Raw genomic sequence first — 20604 nt, forward strand, 5'->3', positions numbered from 1 at the left:
CACAACTAATATTTTCTTCTATCCCTTCTGGGGCAGTGAGGGACACAGAGCAGGCTAGGAAAACGCAGGTAATGAATAAGTGGCTGAGAAGCTGGTGCCGCCATAGGATCTTTGGGTTTTTCAACCACAGAGCAATTTACTCGGCACCTGGTTTAATGGCTGCAGATGGGTGTCACTTGTCTCTCAGAGGGAAACGGATACTAGCCCAAGAGCTAGCGGGGCTCATTGAGAGGGCTTTATGCTAGGTAGGAAGGGGGAAGGGGATGCAGTGAGGCTCACTAGGGTAGAGAAAGTAGTTCGGGGCTTTATACTTGATCTGATGGAGGAAGAAAGTCGAGTGCGGTGGGACAGAGAAAGGCTTGGGGTTGCTGTCATGCCAGGAGATAGCAGAGAAAAAGCCTCCAAACTGTTCTGTAGGATCTTCTGGGAACTCCTCAGAGAAGGTAATGTTGCCAACCCCCTGTCTAATGAACATGAACCTTTGCATGTCCCTCTAGGAGGCAGTGGGGGAAAACTTCAGATTTCTTCTGGAGATTTGAGGGAGGGCCCCTCTAGAAAAGTGGTGTGTCAGAAAGCCCAGCTGAAGTGCCTTTACACTAATGCATACAGAATGGGAAATAAGCAGGAGAAGTTGGAAACCATGATGTGCTTGGAAAATTATGATCTGGTTGCTATCACAGAAACGTGGTGGGATGACTCCCATAACTGGAATACCACTGTAGAGGGGTATCGCCATTTTAGAAGGGGTACGCTAGGTAGGAAGGGTGAGGGAGTTGCCCTCTACATTAAAGACTGGTTAGACTGTGAGGAGCTCCCTCTGAGAAATAATGAGGAGCAGGTTGAGAGCCTGTGGGTTAGAATTAGAGATAGGACTATATTGACACTAACAAATCCATGGGCCCAGATGGACTGCACCCTAGAGTGCTGAGGGAGTTGGCGGATGTGGTTGCCAGGCCTCTCTCCATCATCTTTCGACAGTCCTGGCTAACAGGGAATGTCCCGGTTTACTGGAGACTAGCTAATGTGATTCCCATCTTCAAGAAGGTCCAGAAAGATGATCCTGGTAGCTATAGACCTATCAGTCTCACCTCTGTGCCAGAGAAGTTTATGGAATGGATAATCTCAGGAGACACCCTGGATCAGTTAAAGGTCAACCAGGGGATCAGGCCCAGTCAGCATGGGTTTATGAACGGTAGATCCTGTTTGACAAACCTGATTTCGTTCTATGACAAGGTGATCCACTTAGTGGATGAAGGTAAGGCCGTTGATGTGGTCTACCTGGACTTCAGTAAGGCCTTTAACACTGTTCCCCATGACGTCCTTGTGGAGAAGCTGGCTGCCCATGGTTTGGATGGGCATATGCTCTGCTGGATGAAACACTGGCTGGATGGCCGGGCCCAGAGAGTTGCGGTCAATGGAGTTAAATCCAGTTGGCAGCCAGTCATGAGCCGTGTCCCACAAGGCTCGGTGCTGGGGCCTCTTCTATTCAACATCTTTATCAATGATCTTGATGAGGGGATTGAACGCACCCTCAGTAAGTTTGCAGACGACAACAAGTTGGGAGGGAGTGTTGATCTGCCAGAAGGTAGAAAGGCACTACAGAGGGACCTGGATAGACTGCATCGATGGGCCAAAGTACACTGTATGAGTTTCAGTAGGACAAAGTGCCAGGTCCTGCACTTTGGTCACAACAACCCCAGGCAATGCTACAGGCTTGGGGCAGAGTGGCTGAAAAGCTGCCTGACGGAAAGGGACCTTGGTGTGCTGACGGACAGTCGGCTGAATATGAGCCAGCAGTGTGCCCAGGTGGCCAAGAAGGCCAGCAGCATCCTGGCTTGTATCAGGAACGGTGTGGTGAGCAGGACTAGGGAAGTAATCCTGCCCCTGTACTCAGCGCTGGTGAGGCCTCACCTCGAGTACTGTGTTCAGTTTTGGGTGCCTCAGTACAGAAAGGACACTGAGGTGCTGGAGCAGGTCCAAAGAAGGGCAACAAGACATGTGAAAGGCTTGGAGAATATGCCCTATGAGGAGAGACTAAAGGAACTGGGGCTGTTTAGTCTGGGGAAGAGGAGGCTGAGGGGAGACCTTATTGCTCTCTTCAAATACCTGCAAGGTGATTGCAGTGAGACCGAGGCTGGTCTCTTCTCACTGGTGACAGGTGACAGGACAAGGGGAAACAGCTTCAAGTTGCGCCAGGGGAGGTTTAGGTTGGATGCTGGGAAGAACTTCTTTACAGAAAGGGTTGTTAAGCACTGGAACAGGCTCCCTGGGGAGGTGGTTGAGTCACCATCCCTGAATGTGTTTAAAAACCATTTGGATGTGGTGCTCAGGGATATGATTTAGTGATGGGTTGTTAGGGTAGTATGGTTAGGTTAGTATGGTTAGGTTGTGGTTGGACTTGATGATCTTGAAGGTCTTTTCCAACGTGAGAAATTCTATGATTCTATGACTAATAAAGGGCACCTGGTGGTAGGAGTCTACTACAGACCACCTGAGTAAGGGGAGCCTGCTGACGAGGCCTTCTTCCTTCAGCTACAGGAGGTATTGTGCTCACAGGCGCTCGTCCTGATGGGGGATTTCAACCACCTGGATATCTGCTGGGAAGCGATCTGCAAGAGATCCAGGAATCTCCTGGAGTGTGTGGACAATAACTTTCTGGTTCAAGTATTGCATAGACCGACCAGAGGTGAAGTGCTGCTGGATCTGGTGCTCACCAATGCAGAGGAGATCATTAAAGGTGTTAAGGCTGGAGGCAGCTTAGGCTGCAGCAACCATGCCCTGACTGAGATTGTGATCTCAAGGAACATGGGCCTGGCAAAGAGTGGGGTCAGGACCCTGAATTTTGGGAGAGCAAATTTTAGTCTGTTTAAGGAATTGCTGGACAAGATCTCCTGGGAAACTGTCCCTAGAGACAAAGGAGTGGAAGAAAGCTGGCTACTCTTCAAGGATGCCCTTCTGGGAGAACAAGAGCTCTCCATCCCTCAGAATACGAAAGCGAGCAGGGGAGGCAGGAAACAGTCATGGCTTGGCAAGGACCTGTTGATCAAACTAAGGGAAAAAAAGAGATTGTACCAGCTGTGGAAACAAGGGTGTGTCACCTGGGGAGAATGCAAGGATGTTGTCCAGACTTGCAGAGAGGGGATTAGGAAAGCCAAGGCACAGATGGAACTGAATTTGGCAAGGGATGTTAAAAAGACAAGAGATTCTATAGGTACATTGGCCAGAAGAGGGAGGCCAAAGAGAGCATACCTCCTTTGGTAAATGAGAAAGGAGGACTGGCTATGATAGATATGGATTAGGCTGAGGTACTAAATGAATTTTTTGCCTTGGTCGTCACTGGCAGCCAGGATTCTTGTATTTCTCATGTCCCTGAAGATTGTATCCCTGGGCCTCTAGGTGGGAACTAAGGGAGCAAATCCTGCCCCTGCCCCCCCCCACCTCCCCCCACATACACTGTAAGGGCAGAACAAGTCCAAGACCAATTCATGAGTCTGAATGCATACAAGTCTATGGGGCTGGATCACATGCATCTCAGGGTCCTAAAGGAGCTGGCTAATGTGGTTGCTGAGCCGCTCTCCATCATATTTGAAAAATATGTTGGGAGAAGTCCCCAGGGACTGGAAAAAATGAAACGTCACTCCCCTTTACAAGAAAGGGAGGAAGTAGGACCTGAGGAACTACAGGCTGGTGGGCCTCACCTCTGTGCCTGGGAAGATCCAGGAACAGATACTCCTGGAAAACATGTTAAGGCACATGAGGGATGAGCAGGTGATCTGAGAAAGCCAGCATTGCTTTACCAAGCGAAAGTCATGCCTGGCCAATCTGGTGGCATTCTGTGATGGACTGACATCATTGGTGGACAAAGGGAAGGCAACCGATGTCATCTACCTGGACTTGTGCAAAGCCTTTGACATGGTTCCCCACCACGTCCTTATCTCCAAATTGGAGAGATGTAGATTTGAAGGGTGGACTATTCGTTGGATAAGGAATTAGCTGGAAGGCCATAGACAGAGGGTTGTGTTGCATGGCACTATATCCAGGTGGAGGCCAGTGATGAGTGGTGTCCCACAGGGGTCTGTCTTGGGACAGGTGATTTTCAGCATCTTCATCAGTGACATCGATGACGGGTTCAAGTGCACTCTCAGCAAGTTTGCCAATGACACCAAGCTAATTGGTGCAGTTAACATATTAGAAGGAAGTGAAGCCATCCAGAGGGACCTCAACAAACTCAAAAGGTGGGCCCGTGTGAACCTAATGAAGTTCAACATAACAAAGTACAAGGTTTTGGACTTGGGTCGGTGTAACTCCTGATGCATACAAAGACTGGGAGAAGAACTCCTTGAGAGTAGCCCTGTGGAGAAGGACCTGGGGGTCTTGGTGGATGAAAAACTGAACATGAGCCAGCAGTGTGCTCTTGCAGCTCAGAAGGCCAATGGTATCCTGGGCTCCGTCAGAAGAGGGATGGCCAGCAGGGAGAGGGAGGTGATTGTCCCTCTCTACTCTGCCCTCATGAGGACCCATCTGGACTACTGCATCCAGATCTGGGGCCTCCAATGCAGTAAAGATGTGTAGCTGTTGGAGAGGGTCCAGAGGAGGGCCACAGAGATGATCAGAGGGCTGGAGCACTTCCCCTACAAAAACAGGCTGACGGAGCTGGTCTTGTTCAGCCTGGAGAAGAGATCTTTCAGTATTTAAAAAGGGATTATAAACAGGAGGGGAATCAACTTTTTCTCAGGTAGATAATGATAGGACAAGGGGAAATGGTTTTAAGCTCAAGGAGGGAAGGTTTAGACTATATGTCAAGGGGAAGTTCTTCACAGAGAGAGCGGTGAGGCACTAGAACAGGCTGCCCAGAGAGGGTGTGGATGCTCCATCCCTTGAGGTGTTCAGGACCAGGTTGGATGGAGCCCTGGGCAACCTAGTCTAGTATTGGATCTGGAGGATGGAGGCCCTGCCTGTGGCAGGGAGGGTGGAACTTGATGGTCCTTGTGGTCCTTTCCAACACAATCCATTCTATGATTCTATGATTATTCTCACTAAATGCCTAGTTAAATCATCCAAGGGAATTGTGGGTACAAATTCACTAATTAGAATAACTAATATTTTTTAAGTTAGTCACCTTGAGCATACAACAGTCTTTGACAAGACTCTGTAATAAATGTTATTAAAGAAAATTAGTTATCACAGAGTAGAGAAAAAAAGATCAGTTTACTTGCTTAAATCTGGTTAAAGGATAAGACTGAGAGTAGAGTTTAGTTTCCTTGTCTACTTGGACAAGGAAGATAAAAGTGGGTTGCTCTAAAATCAATGATGGGATCAGTTTTTCTCCACATCTTCATCCCCAATGGAGGAAAGAGTAAGCAGTGAAATTTGAAAGTCTAGGGATGATATCAGTCTTTCCTTTAGACAAATAATTTACTGGTATTGAGGAACACTAGAATGCCCTCACAAAAAAATGGCATTACTCCCATAAATGAATAAGTGAGTTTTAGTGTAGATTAATACTTACATGGGGGAAAAAAAAAAAAGCTGCATGATGCTGAACTTGGGACTTAAAATTTCAGTTCCAGAGCTGTTATTGTTATTTCTCTGAAATCATCAACTTACTGTCAGCAATTGAGCCATTCCTTCCACACTCCACAGCATATTTGGTATTTTCAGAAAGTGTATTGATAGTTAGACAAGGTGTCCTCTGTCTCCTACAGAAAACTCTGACACACCCATAGCTTAAACACTGCCTGGCATACTAATCTCTACATCTTTAGAAGAGCAGAGAGAAGACACAGAGATAAAGAAGATTAAAGAAGATACAGAGATAGGCGAGTAGCTGATTCTGTAACTGAAATAGCTTCTTTCTGAATAGTGATTAAAAGTCCAGGACTGTTTCTGGAGAACATGGCAGTTTGGAAAGAAGATATGAGAGAGTTATATTCCTCTGTTTTATTGCAGGATACTTTACTTGAGCTTTGCCAGTCCTTTCTGTGAAAGCTGTGGAGAAACATATTTCATCCTCACAGCAAAACACAGAGGCTAAAAATCCTAGAGGACATTCTGTTTAGATAAGGAGCTATTGTGCTGTGTGTTGGTTGTTTTGCAGGGACAGCTGTGAGCCCTGGCCAGCACACAGACATTGTGTGGAGATGGGGCAAGGCTAGTATATCTGAATCACCCATCCTAAGTTGTCTCTGCAGAGAAAATGCTGTCTAGCATTTCAGGTAGTTAGAGGCTAGCCAAATCTGGGAAAACTTTCACAGATGAATGTAAAAGAAACTGAAAAAATAAGTACTTTCAAAAAATCTTAAAGCCTCCACTCTAATGATGATAATGGAGTTTCTAAATTAGAGAGTCCAGATAATTCACTTTCTCTCATTTTTTCTTACTATTCTTCCACTTCTATTTCTGAAGACGTTTTTGAAATACTTCTTCCTCCTTTTCCTTCACTTTGCAGTGTAGGGGGTTTTAGCACGTTATCAGACAAACGTTAATTTACGTACTTTTTTTTGATGTTTTGGTTTTATTCAGAAATATCAAGTCAATGACAAATCTATTCTAATTCCTCAATGCCACATTAAAAATGGTTAGCTTCACCCATACCTTATTAAAATTTGACCTTAAGTTAAACTTTTAAACCTAACTAGCTGATCTTACAGTTCCAGAGAAAGGACTGCACTTTTTTTTAAAATAATTTCTTGTCACTTTTGCTTCCATAAGTGAATGTGTAGAAGTGAATATAGCATTGCTACAGTTCAGTATTTGCAAAATAAAGTTCCTTTTTTTTCCTTCTTTCAAGATTTTATATATTTAACTCCACTGTGAAAGATTAGACAGATAAAGAAGCTTTCAGCAGAATCACAATACAGGTAATTACGGGTCTGTCAGCATTTTCATTATGAGCACCATTTAGCATTAAGGGCTTAGCATTTTTCAATCATTTCAGAAAATGTCAAACTGAAAGCTGGCACACAGATTAGCAGCCTGGATGCAAATTTGTTTACACAAAATATTTAAATCTGCTCAGCTGTTTTTGATTTAGAGATCAGCCAGAAACCTTAAACTCCAAGGGTTTCTCATGTGTTCCTGCCAACTACTAGAACAGTCGATAGTTAAAAAATGTAATTTGTTAATAAAATGTAGACTCATAGTCTTGTAAAGCTTTGAAATTATTTACTTTAGACTTTAAAACAGAATTTAGAATTTCTACTTTGCAGTTTTGCAGTTATTTCTCCTACCATCTTTATAAATGAATGATGAGCTACGGTAGGATTCAGAAAACATTATAAAACCTGCTACTAATCTTAAAATTGAAACCAGTTTGGTTTAGAACTTTCTCACCATCATATGGCAGTGAACAGAGAAGAACTGAAGCCTGTAAGAGTTTGAAGACTGTCAAAAATGTAACCTACTATCTCTAATGCTGTTTTAGGATACTGCCAAAAAAGGATCTGATGGAGTTCAACTGTTAGAGTTTTTCAGTTTCATCAGTTTAGTTCCCTCCATGCTATCAAAAGTAATGTAGAGTTGTAATATCCTAAATAGACTCTGTATTGAAAGGAGGTTTTTGTTTGTTGTAACAATCTATTCTGTTCTGCTATAAGTCAATGACATATCTTTTTATTTCAGTGGGGACAAGTTCTTAATGTACTGGTAAATATTCCAATAAAGTTATAATTGAACCGATAATCAGTCTTGTTCTAAAACAGAGTTGAGAGGTAAAATCCTTTGACTACAATGATTTACAGCTATCAATTCACATTAAATAATTAAAAAAAAATCAAACACTTGTTAGAAACATAAAATGAACTATGAATAGAAGCATGAAATATAAAAATAATATTAATTTAGAAGGAAATACAAGTTTCAATGACAATGAAATGAGCAATCAGGAAAACTTAATGACGCATCTCCCCAACAACTATGCAGTGATCCAAGTGTACCTGACAAAAAATGGGAACAGGGCCTGAAGCAGTCTGTGAATTAAAAGCATGAAAAAGAAAAGTGTGCTACAGAAGAGATAGTTCAAATAAATTTTGTGCTAATTAAGCATGGAAAAAGCAGATAAAGAGGAAAAAAAAAGTTTAAATATATCCAAATGGGTTTAAAGGATATTCAGCAACAGGATGCTGTGTACTGGCTTTAATAATAAATAAATATTCTTATAAGAATGAAGAAAAAGTTCTTCAGAAAACATATCTCAGATGACACACTGAAGCACAGCTATACCTTCATACTATTTTTTGCAAATTCCTTAACGATTACTCCATGCACACTGTGTTGTGCACTACATTTTTTTAGTGAGTGATTTGTTTTCTTTGTAGTTACCTCAAATTTACCCTTAATTCTAGCAGGCAGTTTATGATTTTTTAATAATGACAGAAGTTCTACTGAGCAGTAGACTAGCAGTGGGACTCTCTGACTCTTTAAATTAGCTATTTATGTTAACTCTGCTGTCAATGTATTTCAAAGAGGTGACCCGTACAGGAGGCCCCAAAGGGAGCAATTTGGAAGAGTAGCTTTCAGAAGTCAGATACATTCCAAACTCTCCTGATTTCACTGAAGTGTTCAGAGTTAATCTTGGAATAACTATGTAACAAAAAAATCCCTACAATTCTGTCCCTGCATGTACATTTTTTTGCCAATTTGATTTATTTATTAACATAAGATATTCTGTAGACTCTGAAATCTAGGATGACCAGAATGAACTGGTCATCCTAGAATACAGACATCAGTAAAGGATGTCAGAGCAATGTTAGATATGAAAAAATTTATCTTACTGTGTCACAAAAAGAGTTTCACTGCATACATTAGAGCTGAAAAAACAGAGAAGGTACTTCTTGGATTTCTGGTATTTGTGAAGTATACAAATTTTAGCAATCTGTTTCTAAGCATTTTTCTGTATTCAAGCACGGGTTTTGTTTTCAAGTTTTTATAAGGTTTGGACCATTTTATTCATATGTTTGGAAGTTTCTTTAAGTTCCAGGTAAAGTGGTATTGTTGTTTTAGTTGCCAAAAGATAATTATGTCCACAGGCACAATAAACTGGAGAAGGTGAAAACAAGTTTAACTGAATTTGCACTCTTCCAATCTTGCCTTCTTGCACACAAATTAAAATCCAAAGAACATTCTAAAAAAGTTAATAAACCTATTATGTGATTGCAAAGCTGGAAGGATGTTCAATTTCTAACAGATTGACCTTACAAAGTTATTACTTTTGGCCACAAAAGGATTTCAGAGATGACATATAAACTGAAGGGAGCTTTCTATATTCTACTACAAGCTTGATCTTTTTGGAACTTCTCCAGTAGCGCTTGTGGAATGGGAAGAGGGTTCAGGAAGAGAGAGCAGAATTTGCAGGGGAAACTGGGGAAAATTACAGGAGCCAACTGATAAGATAGAATTTGAGTGACAAGGAAGATATGTAGATAGAATTTAGAAGCATATATTTACAAAAGTTATGTAGAAAGAAATGCAGGAGTCACTAGGGCTGCTGAACTCATACTATGTTAAACATTGATTCTATTGCTCATTACCATTTCAGATTAATTACTCAGAGAATTTTAAGTTTGTGAGGACGTTTACAAAAATCAGTGTGTCTTACACAGTTGATTGCTGCAACTTTCCACTGCTGACAATGAAAATGTCAATAAGATATATCTCACCTATTTGTCAGGGGAAACTTGTTATCCTTGCATGGCAGAATCTGGGATTGCTAGCACTTTATCTATGAAAAAAAAAAACAGTAATGCTATTTCTAATATAGTGTCAATGCAATCTTTCTTTTCACATAAAGGGGCTGAAAATTAAACTTTCTTAAGAAAGCTGAAGTACTTTGGTACAATATTTGGCCACCGAAGTATAATAACATTCACATTCTTACAAGATGTCTGTAATTGCTATATGGAGAACATGGTTGAATTTATGATATGTAAAAGTTCATTAAATAGAATCTATAAAAATCTCCATAGAAATATTCTCCCAAATGTCAGAGGTATTTCATTTTCCCAGGAAGGATTTGCCAAGATTGAAATAAAGGGTAAAGAGGTGATAGCAAAGTCTTTGAAGTTAATAACTATATGAATTGTGTGAGGGAAATGATTGCCCCACTTTAGAAGAGCTCACAAAAAGAAGCAGCTTTCAAAAAAGGGAATTTTGAATAAAAGTGGTACATATATTGAATAGTAATGTAAAAGAAGAGAAAGTAATGATGTTCCTATTTTTTTTTAAATTAAAGATCACACCAAGAATCACAGAATGGCGAGGGTTAGAAGGGACCTCAAGACATCATCAAGTCCAGCTCTCCCTACTAAAACAGTTACCCTACAATAGGTCGCACAAGTTGGTCCAAATGGGTCTTGAACATCTCCATAGAAGGAGACTCCTCAATGTCTCTGGGCAGTCTGTTCCAGTGCTCCGTCACCCTTACTGTAAAGAAGTTCTTTCGCATTTTTTGTATGGAACTTGCTATGTTCAAGTCCTAGGCCATTGCTCCTTTTTAAGACGAAATACACAAGATGAGCAGAGTTATGAATCAAGAACAGATTTTTCTTCATAGTGTACACAGCTAGAGAAGAATGCTACAAGAAGTATTGGTGTGCACACACATGTTCACATGTGTTCATTTGTGTGTCTGTATCCCTACATGTCCCTGCTTCTCTCCCACACAGATGTGGAGGTGCAGGAAAAACCTAGCTTTTATTTCAGAGCTGACTGACTTGAGTATGTGTGGTGCTGAGGACTTTATTCTTCATTTTCTTTGCTCAAGGGTTGGGTAACTAGGCAGGCCTTCCAAAGTCAAGGATTTGGACTCTTGTTTTTCAGACCATTTTAGCTCCTGTGACTCTGAAATGGTGGAAAGTATAAAGAACATGCTAGCAGAAGAGAAATACAACAAAATGAATGTAGAATCCCTTCCCTGTGTTTATGACTCAGTTTCGCTAGCTAATTTAGCATTTTCAAATGTAACTGCATATCTAGAGTTTATGATAATCCAATAAAAGTAAAAATAAAATGCATTAATAATTAAATTTGAAAGCATTCTAAGAAGAGGTCTGTTTTCACAATTCCTCCCTGTTCCACTGCAGTTATTAGCAACCTTCTGCAGATTCTGAAATGTTTTGCTGGAGAACAAATGTATAATCAGCAATGTTGAAACCAGGTTGTAAATTGGCTGACAAAATCCATGAGCATTCCGTGGTTTCGAGGATTACAGCAGACACTTTGTCAGTGTACTACTATTACAATGAACTGATGGGCTGATCCCTAGAATTGCTGACATAATAATCAGTGAAATGTAGAAAGAGATCATTTGCTGGCAGTATGCAAATATATAATCTATTGCCCTTAAACAGAATTATAAACAATTTATTTTTGTAATGTTTAGGTTTACAGTATAACATGCTATCCAAATGCATCTTTGTTGAAAATCTCTAATGTATTGTGAAGTACCTCACCTTCATTATAACTTGTATTTCTGAGTCAAAAGAAATATATGTACAGAAAAATGCAATTCAAAATTCAATAAGAAAAGAAGCAGAGGCAAATCTACTCTCAAAGGTCATATTTTGGACTCTCCTGTTGCTTTCAATGGACTCAACAACAGGCAATTTAAAAACTCCCTTTATACTCTATTTTATGACTTCCATTCACCTATGGATCAAAGCTGCTATACATAAACAAAAATGCAACTTTCATTACAGACTTACACAAAATTTGTTTAAATTAGATCAAGCTTCAATTCTAAAATAAAATTGCACAGAAATCAAGGAAACTAACTATAGTGAAGTTTCCCTTCTGGGTCAGAATAAAACTGTGGACTAAAGGTCTTGTAATTTGAATGCTCCATCTCAAAAGTATGCAGAGAGAAGAATATCTGCAATCTGCATCTATGTAGTTCATTTTAGCTAGGAACTCCAACCTGCACTTACAGTTATCCACTAGCTGTGTTTGTCAGTGATTCAATAAGAAAATAATGATCACAGAGGGACCATTTAAGGCCACCAAAATAAAGTCATTTCTGAGATGTGATATGTCTGCCTCTTTACTTGATAATAACATTATTTTTTTCTTCTGTATGATTCAAAGCTTTTGTTCTACTAAAAATAATCTTATAAGAGATGTATTTTGGTAAAATGTTCCTAAATGAGTAGCAATGTATAACTGTATTGGTTAATTATTAATGTACTAGGATGAGTAACTAGTGCTACTAAAAATTCCTAAAAATATTTTCATCAAGATTTTCTCCTAACATTTGCTGGATATCACTACTTGCACCCTCATTTTGTTAATGTAGTCAAGTATAATTACCCTCTGAGACTGGGAGTCCTCAAAAAAGTAAGAAGTAATGGATTTTGTAGGAAGAACAAGTTGTTACCTGCACTTTTGTAAGCTAACAATGCAATCTGTTGTATGTACTCATAACATAAACAAATATATAGATATTATTTCCATATATGCACATTAGATAAGTATATGAACATGTACATGTATACGCAATTAAATAGAATTAAATCAAACTGGCTACAATACATAGAGGCAAAAAAATATTAACAGATGAAGATACAGGAAAACATAAAATAGTATTCAAGGTCAGTAGTGGTGATCCATCATCTGTATGATCCAAGCAACTATTCAGTCATTTCTGCCTCAAGTTTCCAGATTCCTTTAGTTCTAAAGCAAAAAGAATCTGTGTTATTTACAGGCCTCAGGAGTTGAGAATATATCACCCCATGAATTCTTTCTGTGGTTGAGTAACCTTACTGTTATGTATCTTATTTCTCTGATGCAATGAGAATATGACACATTATGCTATGAGGTATTTTGTAGAACCAAAGAGAAAAAGTGAGATATCTGTCTTTACATGCACACGCTGGTTGTCTCCCATCTCTCTCTTTGACAATACAATTATACGAGGGCACCAGTTCCACTGGAATCCCTTGTATGCCACTCCCCAACCCTATGAGGCTTTCTCTCTATGAGTAACAGTGTTCCTAAACCTATAATCATAACCATTCTAACATTTCAGACCCTGGGAAGGAGATGATGAATTTCCACCATTTCCTTCTTTGACATTTACAACATTATTCAGCACTTCTAATGCCAGGATTATGGAACTATCGTAAATCTGAAATGATCTGTAAAAACAAGGCAGGGACTCTGAATACAAATATGCCCACCTTCCTCACAAACAGTGGAATGTAAACATCTACATAAAACTGTGTGTCTGCATGTTTACGTTAAAATATTCCTCGTTGTTTGATATCCTTATCAATTCCATTACCCCAAAAAAGCTGGATGATAGGAAGCAGATGTTCAACATATCCTAATACTACTAGGCTTTTCTTTTTTTTTTTTTTTTAAGGAGATGACATCTTGTACGCTAAATATCATGCGCCTCTCTGTTTAATTCCAGGATCATTGCTAAATATTTTCCCATGAATCTTTGATAGGTGCAGCTTTGAACAAAAACTGTACAATTTCACTGAGAAGAAAAAGTTCTTGTAAGTTCTGTAAGTGTTTCAGAATTTTGCCATAAACCTTTGCAGGAAAATGATTCAATCATAATGATGAGATAAATTTTATAGTCTTGCAACAATTACTCATTAATTAATTAATCATATGCCTGTGCTATTTGTTATTTAAATATTGCTTCTTGAAATAAGAGCTGCCTTAAAATTATGGGAGACCAAGAAAAATGCAGCATTTTAAACTATATTGTCTGTTCTCTGATGTCTCTTTCCTGGGAGATTTCATTGGAGTATTCTAGTAAAATATTTTCTCTCAAGGACTTTGTTTTATCACTCCAACCTTAACCATTATGTCCAGAAATACAAGCTGTATGTTACTCATCATTAAGAAGTTGAGCATGACACTTCACAGCCTTGCAGGGTTAGACTGGAAATTTGCTGTTAGCGGAGAGGAGAAAATCCAGTGTTTGCAGCAAATCGTAAATCCTTTTTCCATTCCTAAAAATTCCAATTCATGAGATTCTATAGATTTATCATTTTACATATAACTGTAAGTTGCTTTATAGACATTTTCCTTTGATTCATACTGCCTCTCTGTCGCGGCATTACAACACCAGGCTCTCTTGGCCTTGCTTCAGAAGTGCTAACTAGTTCCCCAGGCTCTTACTGGAGCCAGCTGGAGTTGGAAATGCTCAATACCTCTGTAAATCAGATAGATCGTGTCTAAGACACTTGTTTAAAAAAAAAAAAAAGATACAAGGCTATGTTATTCTTCATAATGTTTTGTCTGAAAAGGTGTTGTAATCACATAAACTGAAGCATCCCCACAGATTATTCAAAATCTTTTAAAATGTCTCTTAACAATTTTGTGCTTTTCTTTCTTTTTACTAGATCTATGTACGTTTATATATTCAATAGTTACAAATCTCAAATTTTTGGGGTCAATCTATGTACATCATAAAAACTCTGTGTGTAATACAGCCAATTTAAATGCAAATTTCTGTACTAGTCAGTGTTTTCAGCTAGATACACAGTTTATAGAATGGAGAATGCATGCGAACACAGTAGTATGAAAACTCTGTTGGAGATTTTTCGAAGGCCAAAAGTACAAATAGCTTATTAAAAAAAAATAAAAATACAAAGTGGAAGAAGAAGAGAGAGAATAGTCAAATGAGTGGAGCGTTGACGAGCCTACATCTCTTTAAAAATGATATTCCAAAAACTTGTGAGGAAGTCTGGCTGCTGAAACCTGAGATGATGTACCAGTCATTTTGTACTTGCTGTGTTTCTCATCTTTCCCTAAACTGCCACTAATATTCACTGCTGGAGGTGAAGGACACTAAGCTAGATGGGCAATTCATCCTACTTGGCTTGTAGTAACTTCAAACAAACAAACAAGCAAAACCAGGTAGTTCCTGCTATGCTTTGGAAAAGGAAGAATTTGAAAGCACATCCAAGGAGCTCCTGAAGTCTTGTGGGCTGGTGCTTCCACCTCAGGATGCTGATAACTGAGTTGAAGCAAAACATGTCTCTCTACAGCCTGCTTGGTTGCTTGGAGCACCCATCCTGCTCTTTGCTCTTAGAAAGCAAGGGATTGTTTTTTGTGTGTGTGTCAAAACCAAAAAGAAACAAACCTCAAAACCCTAATGCTGTCTCAGAGAGGGAGACAAAAGACTTGCAGCAGTCACAGAGCTAAAGAAGGGAAGCCAAGGAGCGTCTGCTGTCAGAGCACTTGGAAAGTCTCCCCGGAGGAGCGATCTCCCCGGGAGGTGCTGCCGGTACCGGTGCTGGTACCGGTGCCGGTACCGGTGCCGGTTGGTGGTGCCAGTGCCGGTGGAGCTTCCGCCGCTTATTGCCTTGCGACTGCTGCTGTTCTACATGAAAAAGCGACGACTGCAGGCGACGCTCCTCCGGTGCCCTTTGCAGGTCCCTGATGGCAGCAGGCGGGGAAAGGAGAAGCGGTCCCTACTGCTGCTGCGAGGAGCTGCTGCCCTTCCCTCCCACTCCGGAAAAGAGGAGCAGGAGCCGTGGCTGAGCGGAGGGCACAGTTTAACCCTGAGCTAAACGGGAAGGTAGCGGCTGGGGGTGGGTTAACTTTGTCTGCAACCCTGCAGAACTATGCGGCCTTGTGCGGTGTGTGGGAGCCTGTGGGAATGGGGCTCCGCAGAAGGGCTGAGTGTGTGCTGAGGAGCTGAAAAGAAGGAAGTCGTTGTCCGACTTCTGTCATCGTTTCCCAGCTCCCCTGCATGCTTGGGGACACACACACATGCAGATGCAGCAGTGACCATCTGGAAATGTGAAAAAATTAACCTACTGTTACTCGCCAAACCATTTCCGCTCTGGGGACACAGTGAGGAGGGCCGTCCATCAGGAACCCCACAAGTCAAGCAACTGGAAGGGAATCACTGCGGAGGGGTTGCTGGATCCTGAAATGATCTGTGACAGAGTGGGGTTGGGGTGGGGATGTGGAAGAAGGGGGACTGCAGAAGTGCTGGAAATAAGCAGGGTATGCTGTTTGCTTGCTAAATGTTCCCTCATGACAGATACACATTTCTTGGAAATCCTGTCCATTTTCTCATCACTTCTTCTGTCTATGAGCCATTTAAAATTTTACTGCTTCATCTCCCTTTTATGTTGAAAGCTGCCCTTGTTCCCCTTGTCACAACTGCAATGGGGGAACAGAGGAACAGCAGCAGAGGCAAAGCTTCATTTTAGCCAGACAAAAAAACAAGCACAGCTTTCTGCTGTCTTGGAGTGACAGCTGCACAGAAGAGACGGAAGAGTCTGGTGGTCATTTTGTTTGGCTTCCTCTGGTTTGCTTCCACAAACAGGTCAAAGGCATTTTTTAAATTTCTTTTAGTGGAAGGAGTTCCCAAACAAAAAGCATGCCGAGATCAGTGATTTCTCCCCACATCCAAAGAGGCAAAGCTCACTAAAGCTGCCTGCTTCATTTGTGTGCATAAAAGGTCTGCCCTGGACAGTGAAGGTTTTTGCTTGCTGCTTCTCCAAGTTTGATCAATGTCACCCATGTCTAAATGATACTTCCTATTTCTTTCAGGGGGAGGAAGATTGAGAAAGGGGAAAGAGTTCTCCTAGGTGTTTGCACATCCACTGGGAAGAGTGCAGCATCCACCCTCCCCTGAGGCTGGCCAGGAATGAACCTGGTTGGCACTTCCTTGTTTTGTTTATTTGTTTGGTTGGTTGGTTAGTTGGTTGGTTGGTTGGTTCGTTGCTTTTATGCCTTCTCTCGCTTTTCAAAGAGGCCATTTCTTTGCTTTTTTACTATATGTCTATCCAAGTAAGATCATGTTGGAGATTGATCTAGGCATGATGGGACATTGTGCCAGCAATTAGAAGTTTTTATCAAAGAGATATAATTCTTTATTATCACCCCTTCACCAGCAGCTGACAATTTACTTAGTCATTCTTTCTTCTCCCTTTTCTAATCTCTTCCAGGTATTGTTGAAAGATTCCAGCAAGGTATGAATTTGCAGATAAACATGAAGAAATTCTGTGTCTATAAGAACATACACAAGGAAGATATGAACATGTCTGCATAAGCCCCCAGGGAAGACAGGACAGTGGAACAGATATGGGTCAAGACTGCAGAAATGGCGTCAGAAGGATGACAGAATTAGGAAGGGCCTGAGAGGCAGATGCCAAATAAAATTGTGGAAGTAGTCTGGAGGACAGAAATCTCAGCAGCAGTTTGGGTACTACAGTGTGATGCTGGACTATGCAGTAGAGGTGATTAAGCAACCAAGGGTATGGACAAGAGCTTGCATGGGTGGGGTGTTGTGAAAGCGCCTTGCCAGACAATGGTAGAGCAAATGTAGAACCTGGGGACTTTTCTCCCAACATCTGGAGTGTTTTAAATGGGCATGTATTCACTCATTGTTTGCCACTGCCAAGGTTTCTGGGAGCAGCAGCTCGTGCTGACACAATGGGAATGTAAATCAAGGTAAAATGTATTCATCCACCAGAGTGGGGAGAGAACTAAATATAAATGCCCGGAATAGATGCAGTGCTGCAGTAAATCTAAGCCAGCTCTACAGAGCCTGGCTGCCTAAAGGAGCCCTAGTCCAGGATGTGAAACCCGACCTACTGAGCTCCCAGCTGGGAGAACTCCCAGTCCGAGGCAAACCTATGCAAACTGCAAGGGGAAAACTCAGGTCTTAGGAAGGAAACAGCTTCACAGCCTTGGGACTGTATATGGACAGGAAGAGAAAGGGCCATTTTTGCAAAGCCCGCTTTTTTCTCTTTTTTTGAGGGGGCTGCTTTAGGTGCTTAATTCCAGCTTCTGCCCGCAGCACCCATTGTTATTTTTTACCTCCCCCCTCCTCCTCCAAGGGCAAGAGAAGAGGCTTCTCAACAGGTGCTGTGGAAACTTGCACCGCTCCCACTGCCACAGCAAGCGCAGGGAGAGCCGCCCGAGCCCTGAATTTTGTAGGATGCTGCCGCCCTGCGACACTTGCTCGCAAAGCAGCTGCTTCGGCAGCAGCCCCGGAGCCACCCAGCGCCTCCGCACCGCGCCCGCTGCGCGCCCCGCAAGCGCCGAGCCCGTGGCTTGCGAACGAGAATGCCTTAATGGAAGGAGGCGGCGAGGGGAGGCAGGGGAAAGAAATGCCCCCAAAGCCTCGGAGTGGGTTTGTTCGCAGACCTCAGCAGCGGCTGCGTCCCGCTCCAATAGACGCAAACAGGGAAAATGCTGCCTGTAATTAAAATGTGCCATTAGCATCACAGGCAAGCACCTCCGCCTCGGATCCCGTGTCAGGATAACGTAAAAACCCTCACCCCCGCCTCTGTGCAACACGAACGATCTTTTGCCTGAGATGCAAATGGGGGGACAAGCAGCTGCGGAGCTCTACAATAAACTGTTTCATCCAAGGCAGAGCGAGCCGGCTAAGGCACGCCTTTGAAAGCCCTCCCGGCACATCTCCTTCCCACCCGTGCAGGCAGGCTCCGTAGGCGATAAGCAAGTGTAAAAACTCGGAGAGGATCGATAACGTCTGTAAAATATTCTGGGAGAATGCGAGTGTGGCGGGGAGGAGGGATGGGATGAGGAGCAGGATAAAAGGGTGATTAATCAGCTATTAATCACTGGCCACAAACAAGGGGAGATTATTTCGGGTAGGCACAGACGACTGTGGGGAGTTGCAGAATAAATCCCTTCACTGAAGGCACGCGTGTTGCTACCGGCACTTCACCGCTTAGCGATGCCCATGTAATATTGGCGGTGCACATCATTTCAGCCACATATTTCTTTCCTCTGTATCATTTCCCTGAACTGTCGAGAAGCACAGACTTACTGAAGATATTTCTGCCGCTAACTAGCGGTTTCCTTTCTGCCCTCCTTTCATGAACACAGAGGCAGGAAGGAAGCAAAATACCCCCCTGCCTGGACAAAGGGACAAAAAACAATAATAATAAAAAAATAAAATAAAAAACCCAAAGCCCTACACACAATGGGGAAAGGGACGAAAGGAGGGGCGAGAAAAGGTGTCGTTCTTTGCATCCAGTGGCAGCCCGTGCCTTAAAGGCTGAATTGCTAACGCACCTTTCCGACAGACAGGGTGCCCTGCATGCATACAAACAGCGTGAAGCGCATTTCGGGCTGTGAGACGGCTACGCACACGCCGAGTCCTCCGTAACTTTCCCCACGCAACGGGTTAAACTAATAAGTGCATCGATACAGGCATTCCCGCAAAGAGCTCGGTTGCTCGACCGAAAACCAGAAATGTAGGTAATCCCTCCACAGCACCACCATCATCACCTTAAAAAAGTCACCCGGTGGGATTTATTTGAATATACACTAGTTCCAGGCTATATGAACCAACTCACGTCTCCGTTTGAGCATACTGCAAGAATATTTATTGAGCCCGAGCTCAGTCACTGCATTGAACGCCAAGCCTGGCAAGCAAATACATTTCCTATCTCCGAAAAGAGATCTGAATCAACTCATTCTTTCCTCCTTGCTTTAGCGATCGTTTATATCTTTCCATTGCAAAGTGCCCAAGGTAAATAGATAAAATAAGAGAGAAACATATTTTTAAATGTACCTTTGCATACAAAAAGGCGAGAGCTTGCAATGCCCTGACCAAAAGCAAAAGACCCCTAAAAATATATCCCTCAAATGCTACCCTACCTTTCACACACGAAACCATCAATAAAAAGACGAGGTTCCAAAATGTAAATCCACTTTTAATCTCCATTTTCTTCACCAGGATGAAGTCCAGCCGGCCACATTTAGTACATCCCCTTTCCCAAAAGTCTGCTAATTTCGATTCCTTTGCACGAATTTCCCCTCTGCAGATCCCTTTCATATTATTCTGGAGAGCTCCTAATTCCTATTCCTTTGGCCAGGCGCAGCGGAGTTGTTGCTGTTGATGGTGCGCGGTCACAGCTCGGAGTGAATGGTGTTTCTGGGATACCACAGCAACCTTGACGAGGACTCAACCATCTCTCCAACGGGGGCACAAAGTCTCAGCTACTCTCGATCGTGTCTTTTCCTTCCCCCCACCCCCCCGCTACCCCAACTCCCTGCGCAGCCCAAACCCACCACAGCCCTGCTCCTTACAGCATCCACCAGGAGCCACGGGAGAGCATCTTAAAGCTTAGACGCTCTCTAGAATAAAACTCCAAACAATATTTGCAATTGAGATTCTCCCCCCGCCCCCCTGCTCCCCCAGGAGGATCAATTCTGCCTAGAAAAACGCCTCGAGAAATAGCGGCGGCGAGGTTCCTACAGCGTCCGGAGGAGCCTCCGGGAGCCGAACCGGCGGCGCTCGGCCATCCTGCGCAGCACGGGAAAACAATCACTGCCTCGTTATTAAGAATTCACGTGCTGTGCTCGGAGCTGCGACCGTCGCCACTGATACACACACACACACACACACACACACACACACACACACACACACACACACACACACACACGCACGCACACACACACCTCACACCTCACACGAGAGCATGTGCTGCTCTAAGGGGGATTTGCAGACTAATTGCTCTCCGCGGAGGCGTTAATTACAAAGCGGATCTTGGCGGGGAGGCGGCGGGCGCAACCCCGCTCCCCGAACACAGCGGTAGCAGCTCAGGGGTCCCTTTGCCGTCGCGGGCGAGGCGGAGAGGCGCGGCCCCGTGC

General features: G+C 42.6%; 1 protein-coding gene across 3 annotated transcripts in view; it reads right to left on the reverse strand.

Annotated features, from left to right (window-relative positions):
• The window catches only part of CSMD3 (CUB and Sushi multiple domains 3), a 641503-nt gene extending 621395 nt beyond the window's left edge, over positions 1 to 20108 (reverse strand). For all 3 annotated transcript variants that reach the window (XM_021388208.1, XM_021388207.1, XM_021388206.1), the window contains exon 1: positions 19606 to 20108. In XM_021388208.1, the coding sequence (XP_021243883.1) occupies positions 19606 to 19783 (178 nt within the window). In that variant the 5' untranslated portion in view covers positions 19784 to 20108. The remainder of the gene's footprint in view (positions 1 to 19605) is intronic.

The sequence above is a fragment of the Numida meleagris genome, chromosome 2 (assembly GCF_002078875.1).
Source record: "Numida meleagris isolate 19003 breed g44 Domestic line chromosome 2, NumMel1.0, whole genome shotgun sequence".
Classification (NCBI taxonomy): domain Eukaryota; kingdom Metazoa; phylum Chordata; class Aves; order Galliformes; family Numididae; genus Numida; species Numida meleagris.